Below are 23,334 nucleotides of genomic sequence, written 5' to 3' on the forward strand. Positions count from 1 at the left end.
AGAGGGACAAGAAAGTGATAGTGATTCAACTAAGTGCTGTGTCTTACTTAATATAGAGCCTTGGGTGGCAAGCTGCAGCCTTTGGGTTCCCTACTGCCTGCTCTGACACTTCCCACATTGCATCTTTCTCACGTGTCATTCTGCTAGGGCCGTGCCCTGCTAGCTCTTAAAATAAGACGTACACATATGGTTCTTACATAAGGAAGACAAAACCTGTGCAGTGGAGCTGGATTTATTCACATTTGGTCTCTTGATAATGCTTGAGAAGAGATACTGCCTGGATTATGTAACAATTCAATTCCTAGGTTGGTGAGTTTTTTCCTGGAAGGCTCAAGAATTTGACATACATTGGATATCTGATCTTCATTCCTTTCTGCTTTAAGATGATTTTGTGCTTTTTATGTTTTATTAATGCATTATAGTTTTACACAATTTGGGGGTTCATTTTGACATATTCATAAATGCATATAACATAAATTGCTCCATTTTAATCCCTGGTACTAGCCCCATTTTTCTCCTCCTTCCTCTCTCACTGATTTTCTTTCTCTACTCTATTTGTCTTCCTTCTGTCAATTAATTTTTTCATTAGTGCATTATAGTTAATCAAAAAGTAGAATTTATTGTTATATGAATATTCATACATGCACATACCATAATTTGGTTAATTTCATTTCTCTGTTCCTCTCTTTTCTCATCCCTGCTCCCTCTCCCTCTATCCCTTTTCTCTACTTCACTGGTTTTTTTAATACCAATTTCAATGATACAACTACGTTCTGTATATTTATATTTATTTCACCTTGCCTAATACATCACTGATAACACTAATGCTGAAAAAAATCAAGGAAGTATCCAGTGATATTCTGTCTTTCCTGTCTCTTTGCCTTTGTGTGAAACCCTCTCACTGCAGCAAGCATGCTCTGACCGACCTAGCAGACACTGCCAAGATTATGCAATGGAGGGAAAGGGAAAGTAATCAACTTTACTGCCTGATGTTACTAAAAACTGCAGCCAATTTCCAATTATCCATGTCAGTAGATGCAGGGATCATTGAAATCCAGATCTAATCTATAAATAAAAAGGCAAGAAGAAGAAGAAAAAAAAAAAAGCAATGGAACTTCATTTGATCAACAGTTGCAGTGTTTTCCTGCATTTTTTAGTTGGAATTTATAAGATAGTCATCCCATGGCCTTCCAGTTGAAAAAGAAGTTAAATATTAGGGCCAGAACTATGGCTGGTAGAGTGGATTGAGGGACTTGGCCTTCAATTTTAGATAAAAGGACATTTTGCTGCCCCCAAATTTCCATATTGAACTTCCTCTCCTGGACATGAAGAGTAGGTGGAGAACATGAAGCTTCTCATCAGAGAGCCAACTGCCTGGGGAATCAAGTGGGGACCAGATAGGCTGCTCCAAAGGCTTTGCCAAAGCTCAGACTACTGGAGAACAATAAAGAGTAACACCTGAAAACCTAATTGAGGGAGGAAAGAGGGACAGTGACTGCAGATGCCACTCCTAGTATTCCTGTATCCTGAGAACAACACAACCTCATGCAAACACCAGGCAGGGGATGCAGTTCCCCCAACACTCATTCCTGAGCAACATGTAATGGGTTTGATTTTTACTTTGCTCAGTAGTTGTACCATTCTTAATCGGGACAGAGAAGGAAAGTCAATAACCTGCAAAATATATAATAAACCAAATGCAATAAAAGAGTCGTTAACCTTTATTGTCTCCAATTGTTTGGTTTCCACATGTTGATACAGCTCCAATTTTTACATGTGGGGCCAGACTAGCATATTTCAATGAATTGGGAAAACTTGTTGACAGCTTGGAGTAGGGATATCTGAGGATATATATATCCTATTTGATGGACTAGTAACATCACGTTTGCATACATAGAATGGTTCATTATGCCTTTTAGCTCGTCTGTGTGGTAATATCATCCTTATTGCTTCTGTCGGATTTAAGCCAAACAATAAGCTGTGCCTTGTCAGTGACTCCCATCAAACATGGAACCTTTTGTCATAACATTCATATTAGCTAAGTTGATGAATATCCAAAGTGAGATAGGATTATTATTGTTAATAGCTGCAGTGAGTACAACAGACAGAATTGCAGTGCAAATTTCAAGGGATGAAGCAGACCCAGGAAGGTTAATCATGGTGGATAATGAGCATAGATGGTTATTTCCTGGCCATGCTGCATTCCAGACAAGAGATTTGGCGGTGTTTCCATCCCATCATTTTTACTGACTTATTTTATCTTTGCATATTTATCCCACTTCTCTCCATCTCCCAAATATATATTTTGGGGCATGGCAGCATTTTTTCAAGTGTTAATATGAATCTATGCCTTCCTTAGAAATAATAAGAACCCTACACCTGTTTGAAGATCATGAGACAGAGCGTCTTTCAGCTCGCATCATGTTCCAGCACAGGAGGCGATGAAAACACATTATGTGAAAATTACTCCATGAAAAGTGAATATTCGTGTTCTCACTTGAGTTCTTTGGAAACAGATGGCCACTCTCTTAGTAATAAAAATAATTCTCTTTAGTTACACAGCTTTTATTTTAAAATATAGTCACTTGAATTGTGTCTCATTATCTTCTTACCACTCCTATGAGGGAGGTTCAGACCCAGGTATGGTACTTACTGTGCTGGGGTACAGTGTCCCCAGCACATGAGTGCAAACCTGACCTCTGAACCTGTTGCCACCTTCAGAGCATTTTGTGGCTCCAGACATATCATACCAGGATCAAGATCGTAGACACTGTTCTTCTATATGGCAACTTGCTGCTGCTTTAGAAAAAGATGCTGAAGTGAATGTCAACAGGGTAAAAATCAAAATTCGCTTATGTTATAGGCTTATGTTATTTCTCATCACATTTGTCCAGACTCCCATCTTTCTCAGACTTTGACTCAGGGACAGTTGCAAAAGATTGATGTACAGCTGCATCATCAAGGGGAAATGCAGAGCTTGGTCAACAACAGTTGGTTGCTGCTTTGGGTTTTGCCATTGCACTGATAGTGGAGGTCATGGTTGCTTTAAATGGAGGTAGATTATTAATGTGTGAAGTCAAGAGAGTCAATATATATCAGCCCAATAATTGCTAAGGAGATTCCACTCTGCAAATGACTCCTTGCTTTCCATTTATTCCATATACAGTCCACTTAGAAAAGCTTAAAGAAATTTCTACCTAAAGAAAACATATTTTGAGGAAGCTTTTTGGTGTAAAATTACAAAAAAAAAGTATTATCTACGTTTCCTATCATCAACATATGAGAGAGGCAAAGGTAATAAGCTCTGAACCTTTCTCCCTCAGCAATCAGATTTCTAAGCTAGAGGGCCAACATTCAGGGATGTTGGTTTCCAGAGGAGAAAAATCATTTCCAAAAGGTAGTTACAATCAAGATGAACTCAGAAAGAACAGCCTAGGTTGGTAATTAGGCATTCTTTGAAATGGAAGAAGTAGCCAAGCAAATTAATACTTTAAAGACTTACTGAACTCAAAATAGAATATTGTTTGTTTTTGATGTATGTTTTCAAATAAGACATAAACATTCAAACTAGATTTCCCTCATGTATCATTCCTGCCATCTGTTTTTTCCCACCTAGCATTACAATACAAAGAACTAAAGAATTGCATAAGATCATATAAGTAGCCAGGCAGTAGTTCTAGATTCCTTCCCCTTTTAAAAGAAAAATTGCACTGGCATTATTTTTTCAAATAACAGGCATTATTTGAAAATGGCACTTAAAACAAACCTTTAATCTACAATCTGCAGTCTCTGTCATATACAGAATAACATGTTACCTTTGGTCATCCATGGATTCACTCTGCTGAGAACAATGTGTTAGGCACAGTCACATTGAGAAATGACTTGGAAATAGAGCTCCTCCAAAAAACTTACACGAAGGATCAGATGACTGTAGATGTGTGGATTTCTCAAAAGACTAAACATGGATTGACCATATGACCCAGCTATACAACTCCTCAATATTTTTCCTAAAGAATTAAAGTCATTGTACTATAGGGATCCATGCATACCCAAGTTCATAGCAGCACAATTCACAGTAGCTGAACTATGGAACCAGGTTAGGTGTCCATCAGTGGATGAATGGATAAAGAAATGTAGCATATATACACAATGGAGTCTCATTCAGCCTTGAAGAAAAATTGAAAATGAAATTACATCATTTGCAGGAAATTGGATAGAACTAGCGAAATAAGCCAAACGCAGAAAGTCAGGGGTCATATATTTTCTCTCGCTTGTATGTGGAAACTGGAAAGGAAAAAGGAAAAGAAAGGTAGGGGGGGGGTGGGATTTCATGAAAGTCAAAGGGAGATCACTAGAGGAAAGAGACCAGCAAGTGGGAGGTGGGGAAGCACAGGGGAGGGAGCGCTAGGGAGTAATACTGGCCAAATTATATTGTTATATTGTATGCATGTACAAATATGTAATAACAAATCCGATCATTATGTACAACTATAATGCACCAATAAAATGTGGAGGAAGAAAAAGCTTACATAAAGGCAGATAAGCCAGGCACATCAGTAACACTAAATATTGCAATGTGAGAATAGAAAGTACTCATTGAGCCAGCAATGTACCTGCTCATTTACTCATTCACACAGTAGAATTTTATTTCTGAACACACCTCAGATTTAAAGCCTGATTCTGGGATTACAACAGTGAACAGCAACAGCAATACTTTCAAAGGAAAGATTTGGCTTTGTTACTTACATCCTAATGTGTGTATGGTGGGGAGTGGAGGTTGGCGTGGACAGATGACTACCAAGCTGTGCTAATACAGTGTGAAATGTGCTAATGATGCTCCTGGGAAAGGTCCCAGTGGAACATTGGAGGACATATTGCAGAATTTGGAGATTAAGCAAGATTTTCTGGAGTATTTCATCACATGTTTTTCTACTTACCTTAGACGACAGCTTCTTATTTAGTACTATCACCTTGCACTGCAAATCGCTACACCTCCTGATTTACATGCCTGCTGCTTTTCCCCTTCTCTCTTTTAAGCTCAGGCCATAGTAGTAGCTACATTTGCAAAAGTAAGGATGTTTTTGTTTTTGTTTTTACCTTCAACAATTTTCTTGCTTTCTCAATTATGCTCACTTCCTGGTTTCAACCTAGAGTATCAAGTACAGCTTCATGACCTTCTCAGTGACTGCTCCTTTGTTTTTCATTGACTGTTATATTTGAGTCTAAATATCTTTCCACATATCAGTATTTTCTATAAAGTCATAATATTAAAGAACGAGTCCCATTTCAACTGCCTGAAAAGTGAATCGTAGTTAAATGTCATATGGGTTTCAGAATGCCGTGTATGCCAAGAGCTACATTTTAAAGAACAGTAATGGGTGTTTTCATCCTGAGAAATCCACAGTAAGTGTAAGTTCAAGCTCTATGTAATTTGAATACCGACCCATTTTGAGTTTCTGTAACACCTTATGTGAAATAACAGTCAAGCAGAGGTTGTGTTGTAAGTATATCTCCTAGCTCTTTTTTACTTTTCTTTGGTTCTTTTGGAATTTCTTTGCTTGAGCAAGGTTTATCTTGATTCCCCCCCCCCCCCTTTCTCAGATATATCCTCTTCTTTGCATTTTTTTTTTGTTTTATTATCTTACACAGGGGAGGATCTTCTCATAAATTCTCCCTGGTCCTGGATTTCAAATCTGAAGTAAGGAGACCAGAATGGTCACTGTCTAGTTGTTTCAATTTATTGCAATAGCCCAGGCCGACCATGCATCCCAAAGAGTTAGGAGAAGTGGTCAAAGGTGTGGCCGGCATAGATATTGCTTCTTCTTAGCCATAGAGTCCCCAATCTCAAACTTAAGTGGAGGAGATGTTTGATGCCAAGTTATAAATTAAATATGAAAGAGTAGCATATAACACAGGGAATAATAGGAAACCCAGGAACCTTGACATGAATGTGCTAGAAAGTCAGGGAGGAACAAGGTGAGAATTTTGTTCAGCATGAAGTTGTAAATGTCTAATAATTTTTGATAATAGGCCATTCCTATTTTGAGTACATCCATTAAAACCATTTGGTGAAAAGGAATGCAAAAGAGACCTGGAATAAAATGAAAAGGCATGATTGTGAATCCTGGCTTTGCCCCTATGGTGTAACTTTGGGAAAGTCTCACTGAGCATGTGCTATTCATCCATAAGGCCAAAATAATACTAATCATATCTACTTTTTTTATTGAATAATGGGATCAACTGAGTTATTAAGTAGTAAACTACTATATAAAACCCACCACACCTTACATATTAATCATTAATTACTAAGTAAAGGGGGATTTTGTGCAATTGAGGAAGATATAGATTAGTTTTTTAAATGAAATATAAATATTTGGATTAATTTCAGAGCTGGCAAATGAATGTAATTTATTCCATTTGGTTCACAGATTGTATTTACTAAATGATATGATATTTTATCAATTAAGATAAAGTGTGTCTGTTTTGTAGGTACTGATACCAAAATGTATCATTTAGGGTTAATTTTGATTCTGAGTTATAGGAAAAAATCAAAGCAGGAATGAGACATAAAAAAACATAAATTTGTTCTGTTTTCACATAAAGTATAGGTAGCTCCATGATCATTAAGGATACATTGCTTTCTTTTTTTTTTTTCATACCAAACTTGTAATTTACACTCCAAAATCCAATATACCTGTTCCAGCTCCAGCCATCTTATAAACATTCCAGCTGTCAATAAAGATGAAAATGGATGAGTTCAGTTGGTAGAGTAGTTGCCTCCCATGCACAAGGTCCTGTGTTTAATCTCCAGCACCCCCCCCCAAAAAAAAAAGTGGAAAGAAAAGGATACTCTCCCAAATTTCACATACTATTCTTGTTACATTACATTGAAAAGAATCTATTCATATGACCTTCACTGAAACAAAAGATGGGAAATATAGTTTTTATTACAGGACCCAAGTGCTCTCAAATTCTGTTATGGGAAAAAGGAAAGAACAAATAATGGGAGAAACTAATTACTCCACAAAATAAATGAAGACCTCTTCTAACTTCATCCTGTGAGCAACAACGTTTATATTCAGACCATATCCTCTTTGAAATTATTAATAACAGAATTATTTTCTTTTCATACAACAAAATTTCCAAGATAAAACCTATAGTGCTAAGTATTCCACTGCACATAAAAAAGGGAAACAAATTCCTTACCCCTTATTAGCTATAATATATGAAATAGTGATAAAAATATGAATTTCCAAGAGATAATGTGACAATACAAGGGAAAGTAATTTTGAATTCATAGAAGGAAAAAACTAGGTGTTGCATTATTCTGAGATGTGATCATTAGTTGCTGTAGTGATGCATTAAGTGGCAACCTGGAAACCTGGAAGAATGCGTGTTCCTCTTAAAGTGCTTCATTTAATACAAGGAAATATTTCACGCATTTAGAGACTATAATTGAGATCTAAATGTGAATCGTAATCTGATTCCTCTTAGAAATTCACACCTTGTATATTCAAGCTGAATTGAATAAGCTAGATAAATAAGTACTCTGACAAAGGCAGATACTATTTATTATAAAATGATCTTGATTTGAAAGGATTCGCTTATTGGTACAGTGTTTGGTTGGTCTGAATTGAGCAGACTCTACAGCCAGGCAGCTTTGATTGGAAGCCTGGCTTTGAGGCACAGTGGTCACAGTAGGAGGACAGGTGGCTGAATGCAATTGCATGCTCTTTTTTCTCTTTCCTGATCCAATACCAACTGACTATGGCCACACCTCTCCTCAGAAGGCAGCAATGTGTGGAAAAGAATAGCAGGAGATATGGTGGGAGGTTGGGTGAGAGGAACAGTTTTCACCCACTTAAAACGAAGAATGAAATTATAGCTCTCCAGAGAAGACCAGGAGCACATTTCTCCTCCTTCTCCACCCCTCTCCACCCTCTGCCCCTCAACCTGGGCTCAGATCTCTCTTTCTTTCTCTACACTACTTTTATACTTGTTAGTAAAAATGGAGGGAGTTTCTCAGCTTATCCACATTGCTTTCAACTGTATAATTTAAAGTCAGGATATAAGAATAAAAGACTATATTTAAAATATTTTGTAAGATCTATTTTTGACTTAGTGATCTTTTGGATTTTGCTTCTCTTGTCTTGTTGACACTTTCTCCTGTTCTGGTTTCAAATAAAAATTTGTAACATGATAAGAGGAAATGGTATAATGCATAAAATGTCACACTGAAACCAAAAGAGCTTAATAATACAGCTTTGGTTCAAATCGGAAACATTGTGATCCAGCCATTACCATTTCTAAACAAAGTTAGAGGTAATTATGGAGTATCCTGCTGTTCTTTCATGTTCTGAAAATAAAGTAAAATGATATTTGATTCTCTTTCTCTTTTCAGTCAACATTTGCTAGTCCCCTTTAGACTTTAGATTTAGAAGTGAGTTGCTATAATAAAATTTTGCTATATTCTATATTGATAAAAGAAGTTAATGTTAAGAATCTAGTCTATACAATAAACAATAAAACCCAAGCAATGTAGATTTAGAATTGGAAGTGTCCTTACCCTCTTAACCTTGTTCTTTCCAGTAAATCATTCTAAACATACCCACATATCATGATTATTTGCAAATGTTTTATACTTAATATGATTTTCCTATTCTGGTATTCTTATGTAAAATATTTATAATTTGCCTAACTGAGTATTTTCTTACTGTGAATGCTCAATAAATATTTTGACCTTAAATTCCTCAATGACAAGACTTGTTAGGATATGTTGAGGAAAAAAGACCTAAGGTTTTTTTATGGATGAGCTATTTTTTTTCTGAATAAGTGAATGTCTCCTCAAAAGGTGTTTATAGTCATTACTTATAAAAGTAATGGCACTAGAAATAGTTTGTTTCGCCATCTTATTTTGGTCCAACCTTGACTATGGTACCCTGACCATAGTCATTTTCCCCACACGCTGGGAAACTGAGAACCTAGCCTAGTAGGGTTCCAAACTTTCAAAGGTAATTGTTTATTAAAAAGATACCGATCAGCTTGAGACACTTCAGTCTTGCTTTAGAGTAAGGGATTTGCTGCAATGTGATGTCAACATTTCCCAACCAACAGATTAAAATTTTGTTTCTGGCAGTTTTCTCTCTTCTCATGGTATGGTAGCAAAAAATGTGTCATAAGTCAAAGTGAGAAAGATGTTGGACTGTGCTCTGGGAAAGTCCATTGAAAGGGGAAGTGAGAGAAAACCCAAGCAGGAAAACAGCAGAACCAGTGTTTGTCTACCTTTGCAGATGACTGGAATCTATGGTTTCAGAATTGGAAGTGACTCTAGATGTATGTCTTTTGTTTTTCTAGTGGTAAAAAGTTGATCAAAATATACAATCACTCAGCTCAACAGAAACATCAAAGTTTTCTGGCAATTTCATGTTATCTGGCTCTCTGGTTCTTAAAGAGAATTTTCAGTCTGTTCACACATACTCAAACCTCTAATCTTTTTCCTACTTCTTTAGCTTTAACATCTGACCCAACTCCTACTCCAAAAATATTTGAAGCTATCACAGATTGAGATTATCTTGCCTTCTCACCAGGAAGTATGCTATTTTTTCTATATCCATCCATACCTAGTCTTTCTTCTTATTAACTGTCTCAAATCAAGAGGGAACTCTCCTTTAACCAAAGGCCAGTGCTTCGCATGTGCTTCAGATTTTATTTCCATCAGACTTCTGCACAACTTGATTCAGTCAGTTCAGTCTCCTGATTTATCAGCTTCTTTATCTGTTTGATTCTTTACATTTAAACGTGCTTTAGTATTTTTTATTGTAAAAATAAAAACTATATACACATTCCCTTCTAATAATTATAAAAATACTGATAGCACCTCATACTTTTTAAGCACTTAGTATGTGCCAGATATATTTTAAGATCTTTCTTTCAGTAGGAAGGAACAGAAACATATCACTAAGGCTTGCCTAGCTCTGGAATTTCCACTTCATTTCTGACTATGGCGGTGGATCCATCAGACAGGTGGTCTCTGTGTAAGAATCTTATATTTTCACTAGTAGTTCCAGGGAGAGTGAATGATGCCTCATTTAGAGTCATGGAAATGTGAGGTCCATGAAATCCCTATGTCACTGTTAGATATAATCAATTAGGAGTTGGCAATTGATTGGGTGTGGGAGAATTACAAAGATAGTATGTTTTGATTGGCTATGGTAATGTTACTTGCATAGTAGCAATCATAGATAGAGGAACTAGTTGAAGGGAAAGGTGAAAATTCATGTTTGGACCTGTTGGGCTTGAAATATCTGAGGTTGGGTAGATTAAAGATGAGCAGATAGGGATAGGAAAGTTGGGGGAAAATGGAATTAAGCAATCTGGGGCCTGAAATTTTTTATTTGAAGTAGAAGTCTTTTGAGTTCTCTAGAAATTCTCACATCCAAAGTTCCATAGCAAGACCAATAGTGGCATTCAGAATAATTCAACTGTGTGGTTTACAACAGCAGGCATTTCCTCCCAGGGGTCTGGAGAGGCCAGAGTATGGGATCAGCTGATAGCCTGCCTTCTTCCTGCACATCACCCAAGGCAAGATGACCATGTTTTGGCTTTTTAAATGTATGACTTTCATCATTCTGAAGTTCTTTCTAATATTAATCATTTGATTATGTCTATCCATTCTAATAGATTCTATATAAAAATATGAATGCACAGCAGTATATTTCAAATTTCTTATTCTTTCTAGACCTTTAAAAATCGACCAAATCCAGATAAGTTACTAAAATGTGTTGAGAAAATGCACAAGTAGTCATTATTGTTAATACTTTTGAGAATCCACCAACAGCTGAGAAGTTTGTTGTAATTTTTATAGTAACCCTACATAGTTAGACGTGAAAGGCTGAAGCTGGGAGAAGTTGGATACTTTGTGCACCATCAACCATTTGGCAGCTTCTGTTGCCAAGAGTCACCCCATGATGAAGCTGCTGATTCTGAGCCCTGGGTACACATTGGAATCACCAGGGGAGCTTTAGCAATTCCAGCACTTGGGCTGCACCCCACGCAGATTATATCAGAACCTGGGAATCAGGGAAAAGCACTAACAGATCCAGAGTTTTAATAATTCCCCAGGTGATAGCAGTACACAGCCAAGGTTGAACAATACTAGCTTGCCACTAAAACCTAGGATCTCTTCCTACCATGCTGCCTCTAAATAAAAAATTGATTGCATCCCACTTGGATATTTTCTTATAACACCAATAGGACAATTGATCAAACATGACAAACAGAATAAATAAATGTCTTCTTGATAAAAAAGAATGATCTTCTTCTGCCTTCCACGTCATCAAAGAAACATTTTCAAAGCCCCAAATCCCAGCTACAGTGCTTTGGTGGCTTTGTTTGTTGACAGCAACTTTATATTTATGTCACTATTCTTCCTGGTTTTGAGTGACCACATGCAGTGCTTGCAAGCTGGGGAGGTATATCTAAACACACCCGATATATAATGATTTCTTTTTACAGAAAAGAATACAGTGTAAATCAATTCCTAGAGGTATCTCAAGATTTTATAACACATTTTGAAGCTTCTAAATTATTAGTAAAGCTATAGTTGAACTCTCGGCCTTATTTAGCAAGTGACTATTTTTATTTCATTTTGAGCAAAATTCTTATTTTCCTGAGCTTGAAGATAACAGAGTGGAATTAAGCATCTGCTGTGTATGATGCACAAATGTTTAGATTCCCAAAGGACATATTGAAAAAAAATCAATTTTTCCTGTTATTCATGATAAGCTTTACAAGGTCTTCAAATTGTAAGCATGTCTTATGCATACATATTTTTGACATATGGGGAACAGATTTTTATCTCTATGACATCTATCTTCCATTTATTTTCTTGTTAATAACACCGCCTTATTTTAATGTGAAATCATAAAAATGAGCAGATAAAATTTGTTATTGTTTGAGATACTCAATTTAACAACTACTTTTATTAGTTCACTCAAATATTATGGATAATATATGACTTTATATTTGAAGTTTCTTCTATTTGTAGTCAGTCTTATAGCAGAGATTTGCATATGCAGAAAATAACCTCCTTCAAATTTTTCAAAAAGATGGCTTGGAGAGACCTTTCCTCCTCTTAGCTTTGTATACTAGCTCTCTAAGCAAGCATCTTAACCTGTGCTTAATGATCAGCAAGGAGTTTTCACAAGAATTAAAGCCCATTTCATCTCTTTTATGGATATTCCCCATCATATCCAAGAGGAAGAATTCAGAAGCTAAGTATTTGAGTGTATGAGAGATATTTGTCAACTGCCTGCAAATAATATTACTTTCAGTGTGTAATATGTCACAGCAGCTATTGGAAAGGAAGGCGAGTAAAATGACATTAACAAAAAGCTTCTGATTGGATTCTTCATGCCATGGTAGTTTTTACTTAGTTTTATGAAATAATGAACCTTGTGTTCACAATGCCCATTGTGTTTTGATTCATTTTATTAGAGTGGAAATATCCAGGTCACTTCAAAGATTTGCACACATGTTAATGATGTCTATAGAATCAAAATATGCTTGGAAATGGTGCATTGCTATTTTAGTTGATGATGATTTGGACAATAAGGGCTCATCATTTACATAATTTTTGTTTTTTTATCGTAACATCTATTTAATTGCCATCTACATATAGTTTGTTTCAAAATATTTTGAAGTGACTTAAAAGGAATGATAGAAGTATATAAAAAGTAATATTTGCAAAGTCAGAGTTCTTTAGAGCACAGGTAATGTGTTATAAAGGAAATAGTACATGCTTATCCATTTGCTACCTGTGAAACTGTAGATGGTTATTTAGCCTCTCTGAGTTTCATTGCCTTCTTTGTAAAATATTTCCATTGCAGCATTGATGCAATTAATGTTTAAGGTTGAGTACATGATTAAAAGTGAGTTTTCTCATCATCCTTTAAGAGATAGACAAATATCTTTAAAACGTGCATATTTTACCAAACAAAATCTCAAATTTATGTATTTGACTAAGCTACTAATGTGATCTTATTATTAACAACTATCATTAATTGAACACTTACTATGTGCAAAGTTATAAATTACCTTTGTCCAAAGCTTTTTTGTATCCATTATTTTATTTCATCCTTAACAACAAGTCATTTTGGTTCTTCTGTAAGAATAGCTATCTTCTGATTAATGTAAATATGCGTACTAGAGTATCCTGTGAAGAACCACTTTTGAACTTATTATGTGATGAGCTAGTATTACTTCCCATAACATCATTTATAAACCAGAAGTTGCTGGTGTGTCCAAAAGTATATTGCACATGTCTCATTCATGTTTTGTTTTATGTGAATAGCAAGATATGTCTTTCTTATTATTTGTGCTATACAAATCAATGTGTGAATCAAAATTATCTAAGTAATTCAAATAATAATTGCTTCACATGGAGGAATTATTTTGTCAAATATTGTTGAAATTTTGCTATGATTATAAGTAATTATTCATTTCTCCACATATACTGCAATAATATAGATATTGGTATTCTTTGAGAATTTCCAGGTATTCTATTGAAGATTTTTATTTCGGTATTCTTTCATTTCTTTCTAGCAGAAGTTAACTTATCTACATTCTATATTCTGTGGAAGTTTTTTTTTCTTAAATATTATGTGTCTTTCACTTAAAACATTGTATCTCTTGGTTTTTGAAATTATTACAAAAATAGCCATTTAAGATTCTTATTTTTTAATACATTAATACCTTTCATTTATTTGAATTAGCAACATAGTTAGACCCTGTCTCAAAATTAAAAAAAAATAAAAAGGCTAGGAATGTGGCTCAGTGGTTAAGCACCCCTGGGTTCAATCCCCAGTAGGATTGGGGGAAAGGAAAAGGAAGGTAAGGAAGAGAGAAAGAAAAGAAAAGCCATTAAAGACCAAATCATCAAAATCTCATGATTCCTAAGTAAGAATGTCAGAGTCCAAAGTTTTTATGGCTAAGGAAAAACATCAATATGTTTGTTTTGGAAATTAGGGTGTCATGGGAGGGAAATTCAGGGGAGATGCTAGATGGCAGGAAGAAAAGACGTGAGCTGCTAGAAAAGAAGTTGATGTTTAGTTTACCTTTTTGAGAAATGTGACCACAATTGGAGAAAGTATAAACCAGTAAAAAAGGAGAGTGATTGGTTTAAGGAGAGACTTCAACAACACAATTGTAGGCTAAGAGATTATGCATATAAGTTAATTAAAGGAGGGGAATTATAAACTGACCGAATCAAAAGTAGTTACTACTTTTGGTGATAGAAGTCAGGAGAGTTGTTACCTTTGAGCATACAAAACAGATTGGGAGGCTGGTGATATTCTAGATTTTCATGTGAGTTATAATTACATGGAGGTATTCATTTAAAAAATATATCAAGATTTATTATAATATCTATTGTCAAAATGCATATTTATTTGTAAAAAACTGTATTAAGCTTTACTGTATTTCATGATATATCAATTAATATTTTATCCTCCAAACAAGAGTAGTTAGTGTATATCAAATTCTTCACATGCATGATGTCACTCAATCCTCACAGCAATTCTATGGGGCAGGTCTCTTAATGTCCTTGACTCACAGATGTAGAAAGAGAAGCATAGACAACAACATGTAAATGAAGCAGTCAGTGTGTTACTCCAGTGTGACAGCAGGGCTCAGATCTCCTGGTCACTATTATATGGTCTCCTTTTAGAGGAAAGGCTTCATTGGAAAGGAAGGATCAGGGATTGGGAGAAATTCCAAGATGGGAAGCATAGGGAATATGAGGATATTAAAACCATGGATGGTCTCTCCCTCATCAATGATATAGGAGGCAAGGCCATTTAAGAGGATATGGAGGGATATTGAGATTTGGGAAAGGTGAAAAAAAAGAAAGATTATGAGGACAGAATTATGAAATGAGTCAAACACATTGTGAAAAGGCAGCATATGGTAGCTATGGAACTGTTCAAGCTGTGGGATCAGATGCCCTATTTTAACCCCTGCAACCCATTCATGAACCATGTGATACTGATCAAGCTACTTGATTTCTTCAAACCCTCATGCAAATGGGCGTGGTTATCATCTGACCACATTTCATTCTGTTTTATATTGTTAGGAAAATCCTCTATCCTGTTTTCCAGGGTTTAATCCTCTCTCTGACTTAGAGTCTAGGGGGACTGCATTGAATATTTTTATCAATTTAGGGATGATTGACATTAATATAGTATTGAGATTTTTAGTACATATACATATTAGTATTTTTTCCATTATTTCATGTCTTTTGTGTTTTTCTATTAAATTTTATAATTTGTTACATGAAACTCCTGCCCATTTTTGTTCACTGTAATTGAAAGTACTTTATACTGCTTGGTTTTATTATGCATAGGATCTTTGCTTTTATCAAATAGTTTGCCCCTAGCAATTTTGCTTTATATTTTTAGTTTCTTTTCTTAGCTTCTGATCCCTAATATTTTCAAAAATTAAACCCTTCATAAGATAATTCCCCAGTCCCATCTTAATTAGTACTTCCATTACCACCCCAACACCCTTCAATCACCTAGGCTATAACTTCTTTCCCATCCTAAGTCAGTTAAAATCAGTTAAACCTTCCCTGGGCATCTTCTGAATTTGGCCACACAGTGAATTCACTATCAATCACCTATTCTCTTTTTCCTTATGACTTGGTCACTATAGTGTAGGTGGGAGGGAGCAGAGAGATTAATGTGTCATGCTTAATTATAAATTTCATATTGCATTTTCTAGATCATTGCTGATATTTAAGAAAATCAAGTTTTTATATTGATTTTGTAGTTTAGGAAATAAAAGGTTTGCATTTTGATCTTGAATCTAGCCACCTTGTTAGTTTTTTTCTTTATTTCTAATAATTTAAAAAATGTATTCTTTTGGATTTTCTAATAAGAAGGTATATTATGACAATATTGTCTTTTCCTTTCCTATTGATCTTTCTTGCTTTCTTGTCTATTTTAGAATGTTAGACATAATGGTGAAGATCCTCCTCTTTTTCATGATTGGGATGGGACTTCTAATATTCACCATTAAATATTACTTTCATTGTTTTGGAGAGAAAGTCTTTATTAAGTAGGAATATTCATTTCTACTCCTAATTTGCAAAGAACATTTCTTAATGAAAAGTTGAGTTTTGAATTTTATAAAATGTTTTCACATTTGTTGATGTGATCACATGGTTTTCTCTTCCTTAATCATTAATGTAATAAATTATATGGAGGTCATTTTAAATGTTGAATCATAGTACATTAATAGAAACACTCTGATTTGATACTAATTTATTATCCTTTTACTGTGTTTCTGGGTTCCATTTTTTTAATTTGGCTCTTTCACATTTAGTTGATAAATGAAAGTGGCTTATAATTTTTTTTGCTCATTTTGGCATCAATGTCATGGTAACATCCTTAAAAATGACTTGGATAGGTCTATTATTTTTCTTTGTCTGGAAATGTTTTATAAAATGGAAATTTTATATGTTGATTTAGTTTGTCTACTAAATTCTTCTGAATTTTTGTCCTTTTTAAAGAATTGCTTCTTTCTTTTTCATTTAGTTTTAACTAAGGTTATTAGTTTTATCACTGGGGCAACTTTAATAATCTGTAGTTTTTTAGAAGAATGTCTATTTTATATAACTTTTCAAGTTTGCATATAGATAGAATACATGCTATCCTTTTATCACAATGTTTACCTTTTTGCCCACCTTTAAAAATTAAAAAAAAAAAATGCTGTAACTTGGTACCCATTGATCAACTTATTTTCATTCCTCCCTATCTCTCCCTACTCCCCCAGCCTCTAGTAACCAGCCTCTACTCTGTTTCTGTTAGATGAACTTTTTATTCATGTATTTATTTATTTTTGGCACTGTAAGTTAAAACCATAAGGGTTTTACCACTGAATCATATCACAGTCCTTTTCATTTTTATTTTGAGACAGTGTCTCACTAAGTTGCTTACGGGCTCACTTCGTTGCTGAGGCTGACCTGGAATTTGTGATCCTCCTGCCTCAACCTCCCAAGCCACTGGGATTACAGGCATGCTCCACCACACCTGACTAGAAGAGATGAATTTTTTAGAATCCCGATATGAATGACATCATGAAGTATTGGTCTTTCTGTGCCTACTTTAACATAACATAATATCTCCGAGTTCCATCCATGTTATTATAAATGCTATGATTTCATCTCTTTATGAGTGAATATTATTATACTATGTAGATGTACCACATTTTCTTTATATATTAATTGGTTGGACATTTAGGTTGATTCCATTTCTTGGCAATTATGAATAGTGCTGCAGTGAACCAGGAGTGCAGCTGTCTCTTTGAGAAACTTATTTCATTTCCTTTGGATCTATAGCCAAAAATGGGATTGCTGGATCCTATGACATGTCTATTTTTAAGCTTTTGAGGAATTTTATTACTGTTTTAATAACTATTGAGCCATTACAGTGAAATAGCATAAATATGTTCTGGTGTTCTACTGCATGATGGGGGTGACTATAGATATTGATAATGTCCTGTATGTTTCTAAAATGCTAAAAAGAAATTTTGAATGGTTTCACTGCAAAGGAATAATAAATGTTTGAGTAAAAAGCTATGTTTATTTTAATTTGAGCATTAAACAAAGTATGTGTGTGTGTATGTGTATATATATAAACATATATGTACATATATATAAACATCACATGGTGGCCCATAAGTATGTACAATTTTGATGTGTCAATTAAGAAAAGTAAAACAGAAAGAAATCACAGTTGCCAAGGCTTAACTACTTTATTGACTTTTTTAGATTCAGTATGGGTTTTATAGATAAATTTTATGGTACCTTTACTTCTCCATTTTTTAAGTTTCTGATTTTATCTTTTATAAATCCCTTCTTCTGATTTTTAAGCTAAACAAATGTCTTCATGTTCTCTTGTTTTCTATATTCAGGGTATAAAAATTCTGAATATAATTATAGTAAAATCTTACAAGTTTTGATATATAAATTTCCCTGTTATTCAAAATTATAATTTATATTTTTCATTTAAAAATCATTAATATTTTAAAAGCTTTTTCTACCCCGAGTTGAGAATTATAACTTTAATTTTTAATTTCATTGTATTATGAAAATATTCTATATGTTATAAACTTTCTTGGACTTATTTAATCACTTTCTGTTATAGGACTAGTTACCTTCTGAAAATGCTCCATTTGTATTTTGAAGAAATGTGCATACTCTTATGTATATTACAAAAAAAAATATTAATCTCTTTTTCTGGTTGTGTTATCCTAATTGTTCATTTGTTATATTAGCCTCTGCTTTTCTGTGGCTAAGAGCTGTATCTTAAGTCCCTGATTATAATTTTAGTTTGATAGTTTATTCTAGTTTCCTCAGTTTTTGTTTCATTTTCTGTGAAAAATGGTTACTGATTTCATAGAGATGTGTTTCTTCTGAATCTTCTTCATGGTCTGCTCCTTTTATCACCATGAAAAGGCCCTCTTCATCTTTTTTAATGGGTTTTCCAATATTAACATTGTAGCATTGGAATTTTGCATATTAACATTTGCTTAATTAATTTCTTTTCATTCCTTCATTCTGTCTTCCTGTGTCACTGGGTTTGAGGGATGTCTCATAAGTACATTTCTGAAACTGGATTTTTAAATCCAATATGAAAGTTTTTTCAATCTTTTGCAGTGAATTTAAGCATCCCTTAATTTGTAATTTATGATGTACTTGGAATTATTTTGCTCTTTTATTTTTTTGTATTTATGATTCTTTCTAGTTTGTTGTTCCTTTACCCACCTTTAATTGGAGGAATAGAAGACTGCTTTTAGTTCCATTTTTCCTCTGCTATTTTACAAATATATAATTTGTTTTTACTTGTTGTGTTTTCCTTAACATTGTTAGCATGTATGTTCAGACATATTTATTCTATCATCTGGAGTTAATCAATATCTCTAATATGCCTGAGTAAAAGGAAAATTAACATAATTTTGTCTTCCTCTGCATCTTGTAACTCTCACCTCTCACATCTTTGAACTCTCACTGATATTATTTTGAATTTAATATCCAGGTGGCTACATTTATAAAATTATATATGTATATATATTTAAGTGAAGGTTTACTTAGTTGCACATATTTTATTTCTTTCTTTGCTATCTATTACATCTATCACTTCTTTTATCTCATTTCCTCCTCCTGGAGTTCTTCTGAGTGGTTTACATTGTTCAGCAATTCTTACAGAGAAAATCTTAAAAGAACTAAACTTCACAGTTCCTTTTGGTTCTAAAAATATCTTTATTTCTGCCTCTCACTTGAATAATAGTTTGGCTGGGTGTAGAATTCTAACTTCAAAGTTATTTTCCTTAGAATGTCGAGGCTATTATCCCTTTGCCTCATTGTATCCTGGGTGGCTTACAAGGAATCTGATGTCAATCTGATTCTTATTTCTTTGTAAGTAATCTTTCTTTTCATTCTGACAGCTTTAAAGATATTTCTCTGTATTCTTCATGCTCACAAATTTCATCACAATATATTTAGGTACACTTGTGTATATGTGTGTTTCATCATCTATCCCAGAGCCAAGAGAAGTTTTAAAGTTCTGAGAAATTTTCCCATAATATTTCTTTTAATTCTGCCCTTCCCTCTATTTCTCTATTTCTTTCTTCTGGAAGTACTTAAAATATATTTTAGGACTTTGGTGTCATTCATATCATGTAACTCTTTCCAACTTTCTGCATCTTCATCTCTGTTCCCAACACCTCGTTTTGGACTTCAGTGTCCATCTTCAGTCTGTTCTCATCTGCTTTTGGTTTCTGTCAGATTTCTCACAGTCCTTGGTTCAACACCACTTATACTTCCTTTCTTGTCAGTTATTTTTTAAAATATCTCTTCTATTATCTCTAAGGATCTGGGATAAAGGATGTAGACAAGCATGCTATATATGAACAATGCTCAGTTTAACAACCTAAATCAGCTTTCTTCAAGTTTATAATATTTGTCAGTAACACTTATTAGTGGTGATACTGAGGAGACCAGACTAGGGTTTAACAAGATAGGAAAAGCAAAGAATTAATGACAGACTTGAGGTTCCATTGAGTTTCATGTTCAGAACTGTGAGCTGTCAAGACCCTTCTAAGGTAAGATCCAGGAGTACACACACAAGAGCTGCAGAAGGAAAAACTATAAGAGCCAAGTTCATCATGGTGGGTTCATTCATGGTAATAATGAACAGGTGTCAAGACATGAACCTGTTTTAGAAAAGGAGGATGGAAGTTTTTAAGTGCAAAAGTTGAAAGTTTTTAAGGGCAAAAGCCCCAGTACTGAGGAACTTATGGGATGTTTAATCTTTGGGGGTTGCTGATGTGGAATTTAGGTTATGTGGGGGAAAAGGCCAAAGAATTCTGAGCCCAGAACACTGGAATGACAACTCCTGTGGAAGCAGATGTGTCGTTTGTGGAAAATTGCTAATTATAATAATTATTTGAAACATATTATTGACATTATTACAACTTAGCAAATATAGCTTTCAGAAGAAAATCAATGTGTGTTTCCATCTGTCAAGTATTTGCTTTTATACTGTTTCTTCAAGTGATTATGAAGCAAAATGTAATCCCTTTTTCTGTTTCTCAGGAACATAGATTTTGCTGTCCTCTTCTGAGGTTAGTTTTGTGATTTTAGACCCCTCTAGTCCACACGTACAATCCTTTAAATTAAGACAGCTGATCTCCAACTTAGAGCACATTCAAGACATCTGAAGAGTCATCTGGCCATACTACAGTGCCACTGATTGCAGGCAGAAACAGGCCATACTTTAGTTACTATTCATTCTCCTCGTAGGCTGTGACTTATATTATTTCCAGAGAGACATGAATTTTTGAAATAAATGCCACTAGCTCCAAATTAAATCTTCTCCAATTTCTATTAGTATTAAAGTGATGGACTTCCAAGTAATAAACACAATAGAAAAAAAGCAGATTAAAAATCTCTGTATTCAGGTATTGAGTACTTCATCGTTTTTGATAAAATTTTAGTGCATTCAGCACTTAGGGTCTACCATTCAACATTTTTACATTGTTTGATATAATCCTTTATTGATGGTGTTTAAATGGACAAGGAATGCATTGTTAGCACTTAAAATTGAGATAATACAAGTTGGGGGAAGAAAATGAAATGTAAATTATAAAGCATAACTAGTCCTAGATATTGACTGGAAAAATTATCTTGAGTTTCAAATTGGGATCAGAGACTGTAGATCAGTGGTCAGAATAGTCAGCCTGTAGATCTTTAAACCTTAACTTGGGGGGAAAGTCCCAATGTCTCAAGTATAGAAGAAGTCATAATTGGTTAAACCTTCTACATTATACTTGAGACAGGAGCAAAGGAGTGGGGAAGAGCATATGGAAATCCATGGCTTTATGGTACTGATACTTGACATCTTTACGAGCATAAACATAAGGACTAAGCAGATATAAGTACTGCCTGAAATAAGGTATCACATGCTGAAAATGGTACCACCTTTTTAAGTGCTATTTATCATAATAATGCTAATAGTATCATTCATTGAGTATTTGCTGTATGCCTAACACAGTGTAGATTATCTCTTATCACTGGAACAGCCTGGTGAGATAAGCATGAAAAAGTTCTTCATATGGGATTAAAAGAATTGGGAAGCTAAATTAATACCTGGTAAATTGCAAAAGAATAAGTAACTAAGATGAATAACGTTGGCCCCAAAATAAAAATTCTAATAAGGTTCTCCTTTAGCATTAGATTGAATTGGAGGTAGGAGGATGAGGATCCTATTTTTATTTACTTGCTTGCGTTTTTTTATAATTTTTTAATTTTTAATTTTTTTTTAGTTTAGTTTCTTTGGTTGATTTCAGTTTCTGGAAACAGCAAGACTGAGACTGACAAAGGAAGAAGTTAGTTCTGTTGCTTGTTCTTGTCTGTGACAACTTGCCTTTCAACAAGATTTTACACAAGGAAATTGTACCAATAGTGAAATATTTAGCAGGATTTACCAAAATGAAGCTGCTTGTCTTTTGCAAATAAGTCACAACTAATGGTTCACATATTTAGAATGATTAAGTTGTATGAAGAAAAATATCTATGAAGTCATGCCTGTGTATTATGAGTGACCCAATTAGCTTTTCAAAATGACTGGATTAAGACACATGTTGCAATGTAATAATACTGAAGCAGAGTATTAAGTAATTTAAAATACATATGTTATTTTTGTTCTAGGCTATTAGCCAAACCTCATTTTGTACTTTGCTGTTGTATCATGAATATCACGCATATATAAAAGCAAAGAAAATTTTCCTTTTGAAAGGCTGTTAGTCTTGCAAATGTAATCTTAACATCAACCCAGACAAAACAACAAAGAAGAATTCTTGGGTAAAAAGGAAAGATAAAGACTGTAGCCAAAATAATCATGTAAGATGTCTGTAACTTAAATTAAACCAAAGAAAAGGACCATTCCTGTAATTATATTTCAAGAAAAATTTTAAAGTAAAGCAGTAATTTTAATCTCCCTTGAGTTCAAATTTACATTCCTAGTTCTCATAAAAGAAATCAAACACACAAACGAATTAGGACACATATTTTGTTCTGTCAAAGGGACCATAGGCAGCATAGACTGCCCGACTTCTAATTTCTGTAAATAATTACATGGCACTAAGAAAAAGTGAAGGCTGAGCCAGAGATTTAGAACCCTCTGCAGGACACCTGAGTCCCCACCACAGTCCAGTGTGAGTCTGTTCTTTGTTTCCACAGAGCATCTGTACAACTACCACAGCATTTTTGCACTTTTTCTTCCTGGCTTCCTTCTGTTGGGTTCTGACTGAGGCGTGGCAGTCATATATGGCTGTAACTGGAAAAATTAGGACACGGCTTATAAGGAAACGCTTTTTGTGCCTTGGATGGGGTAAGCATATTACATACCCTTTCGAGCTCTTCTTAAATGACTTCAAGCTTCTGTACCCTGAAGCAGTACAGTGATTATCCACAGACTGCTTTGTGTCTAATTTTATATATTAAGTAGAAATATATGAGGGCGGTCACATTTGAACATGCATTGGTCATCTGGAACTCTTAAGAAGGCAACAGTGCCTGCAGAGTGTGAAATGAGACCAGAGATGGAAAGTTCTCTGCTAATACTTTCTGAAAATGTAATGTCTTAAGTTTTCAGGACATGATTCTTCACTAGCATGTTCTCCCCTCCCCAAACTAAGAGTCCTATCCCAAGAAATCTCAAAACAATTAAAGAATACACCTATTCATGTCATAGACAGAAAGCCATTAAAAAAATC

General features: G+C 34.5%; 1 protein-coding gene across 3 annotated transcripts in view; it reads left to right on the top strand.

Moving 5' to 3' along the window:
- Adgrb3 (adhesion G protein-coupled receptor B3) overlaps positions 1-23,334 on the top strand; it is a 695,051-nt gene that overhangs the window by 610,850 nt on the left and 60,867 nt on the right. For all 3 annotated transcript variants that reach the window (XM_058578796.1, XM_058578794.1, XM_058578795.1), the window contains one exon: positions 22,799-22,949. In XM_058578796.1, the coding sequence (XP_058434779.1) occupies positions 22,799-22,949 (151 nt within the window). The remainder of the gene's footprint in view (positions 1-22,798; positions 22,950-23,334) is intronic.

This window comes from Marmota monax, unplaced genomic scaffold (genome assembly GCF_021218885.2).
Source record: "Marmota monax isolate L192 unplaced genomic scaffold, Marmota_monax_Labrador192_F-V1.1 WCK01_AAM20220418_F8-fsc00091, whole genome shotgun sequence".
In the NCBI taxonomy this organism is placed as follows: domain Eukaryota; kingdom Metazoa; phylum Chordata; class Mammalia; order Rodentia; family Sciuridae; genus Marmota; species Marmota monax.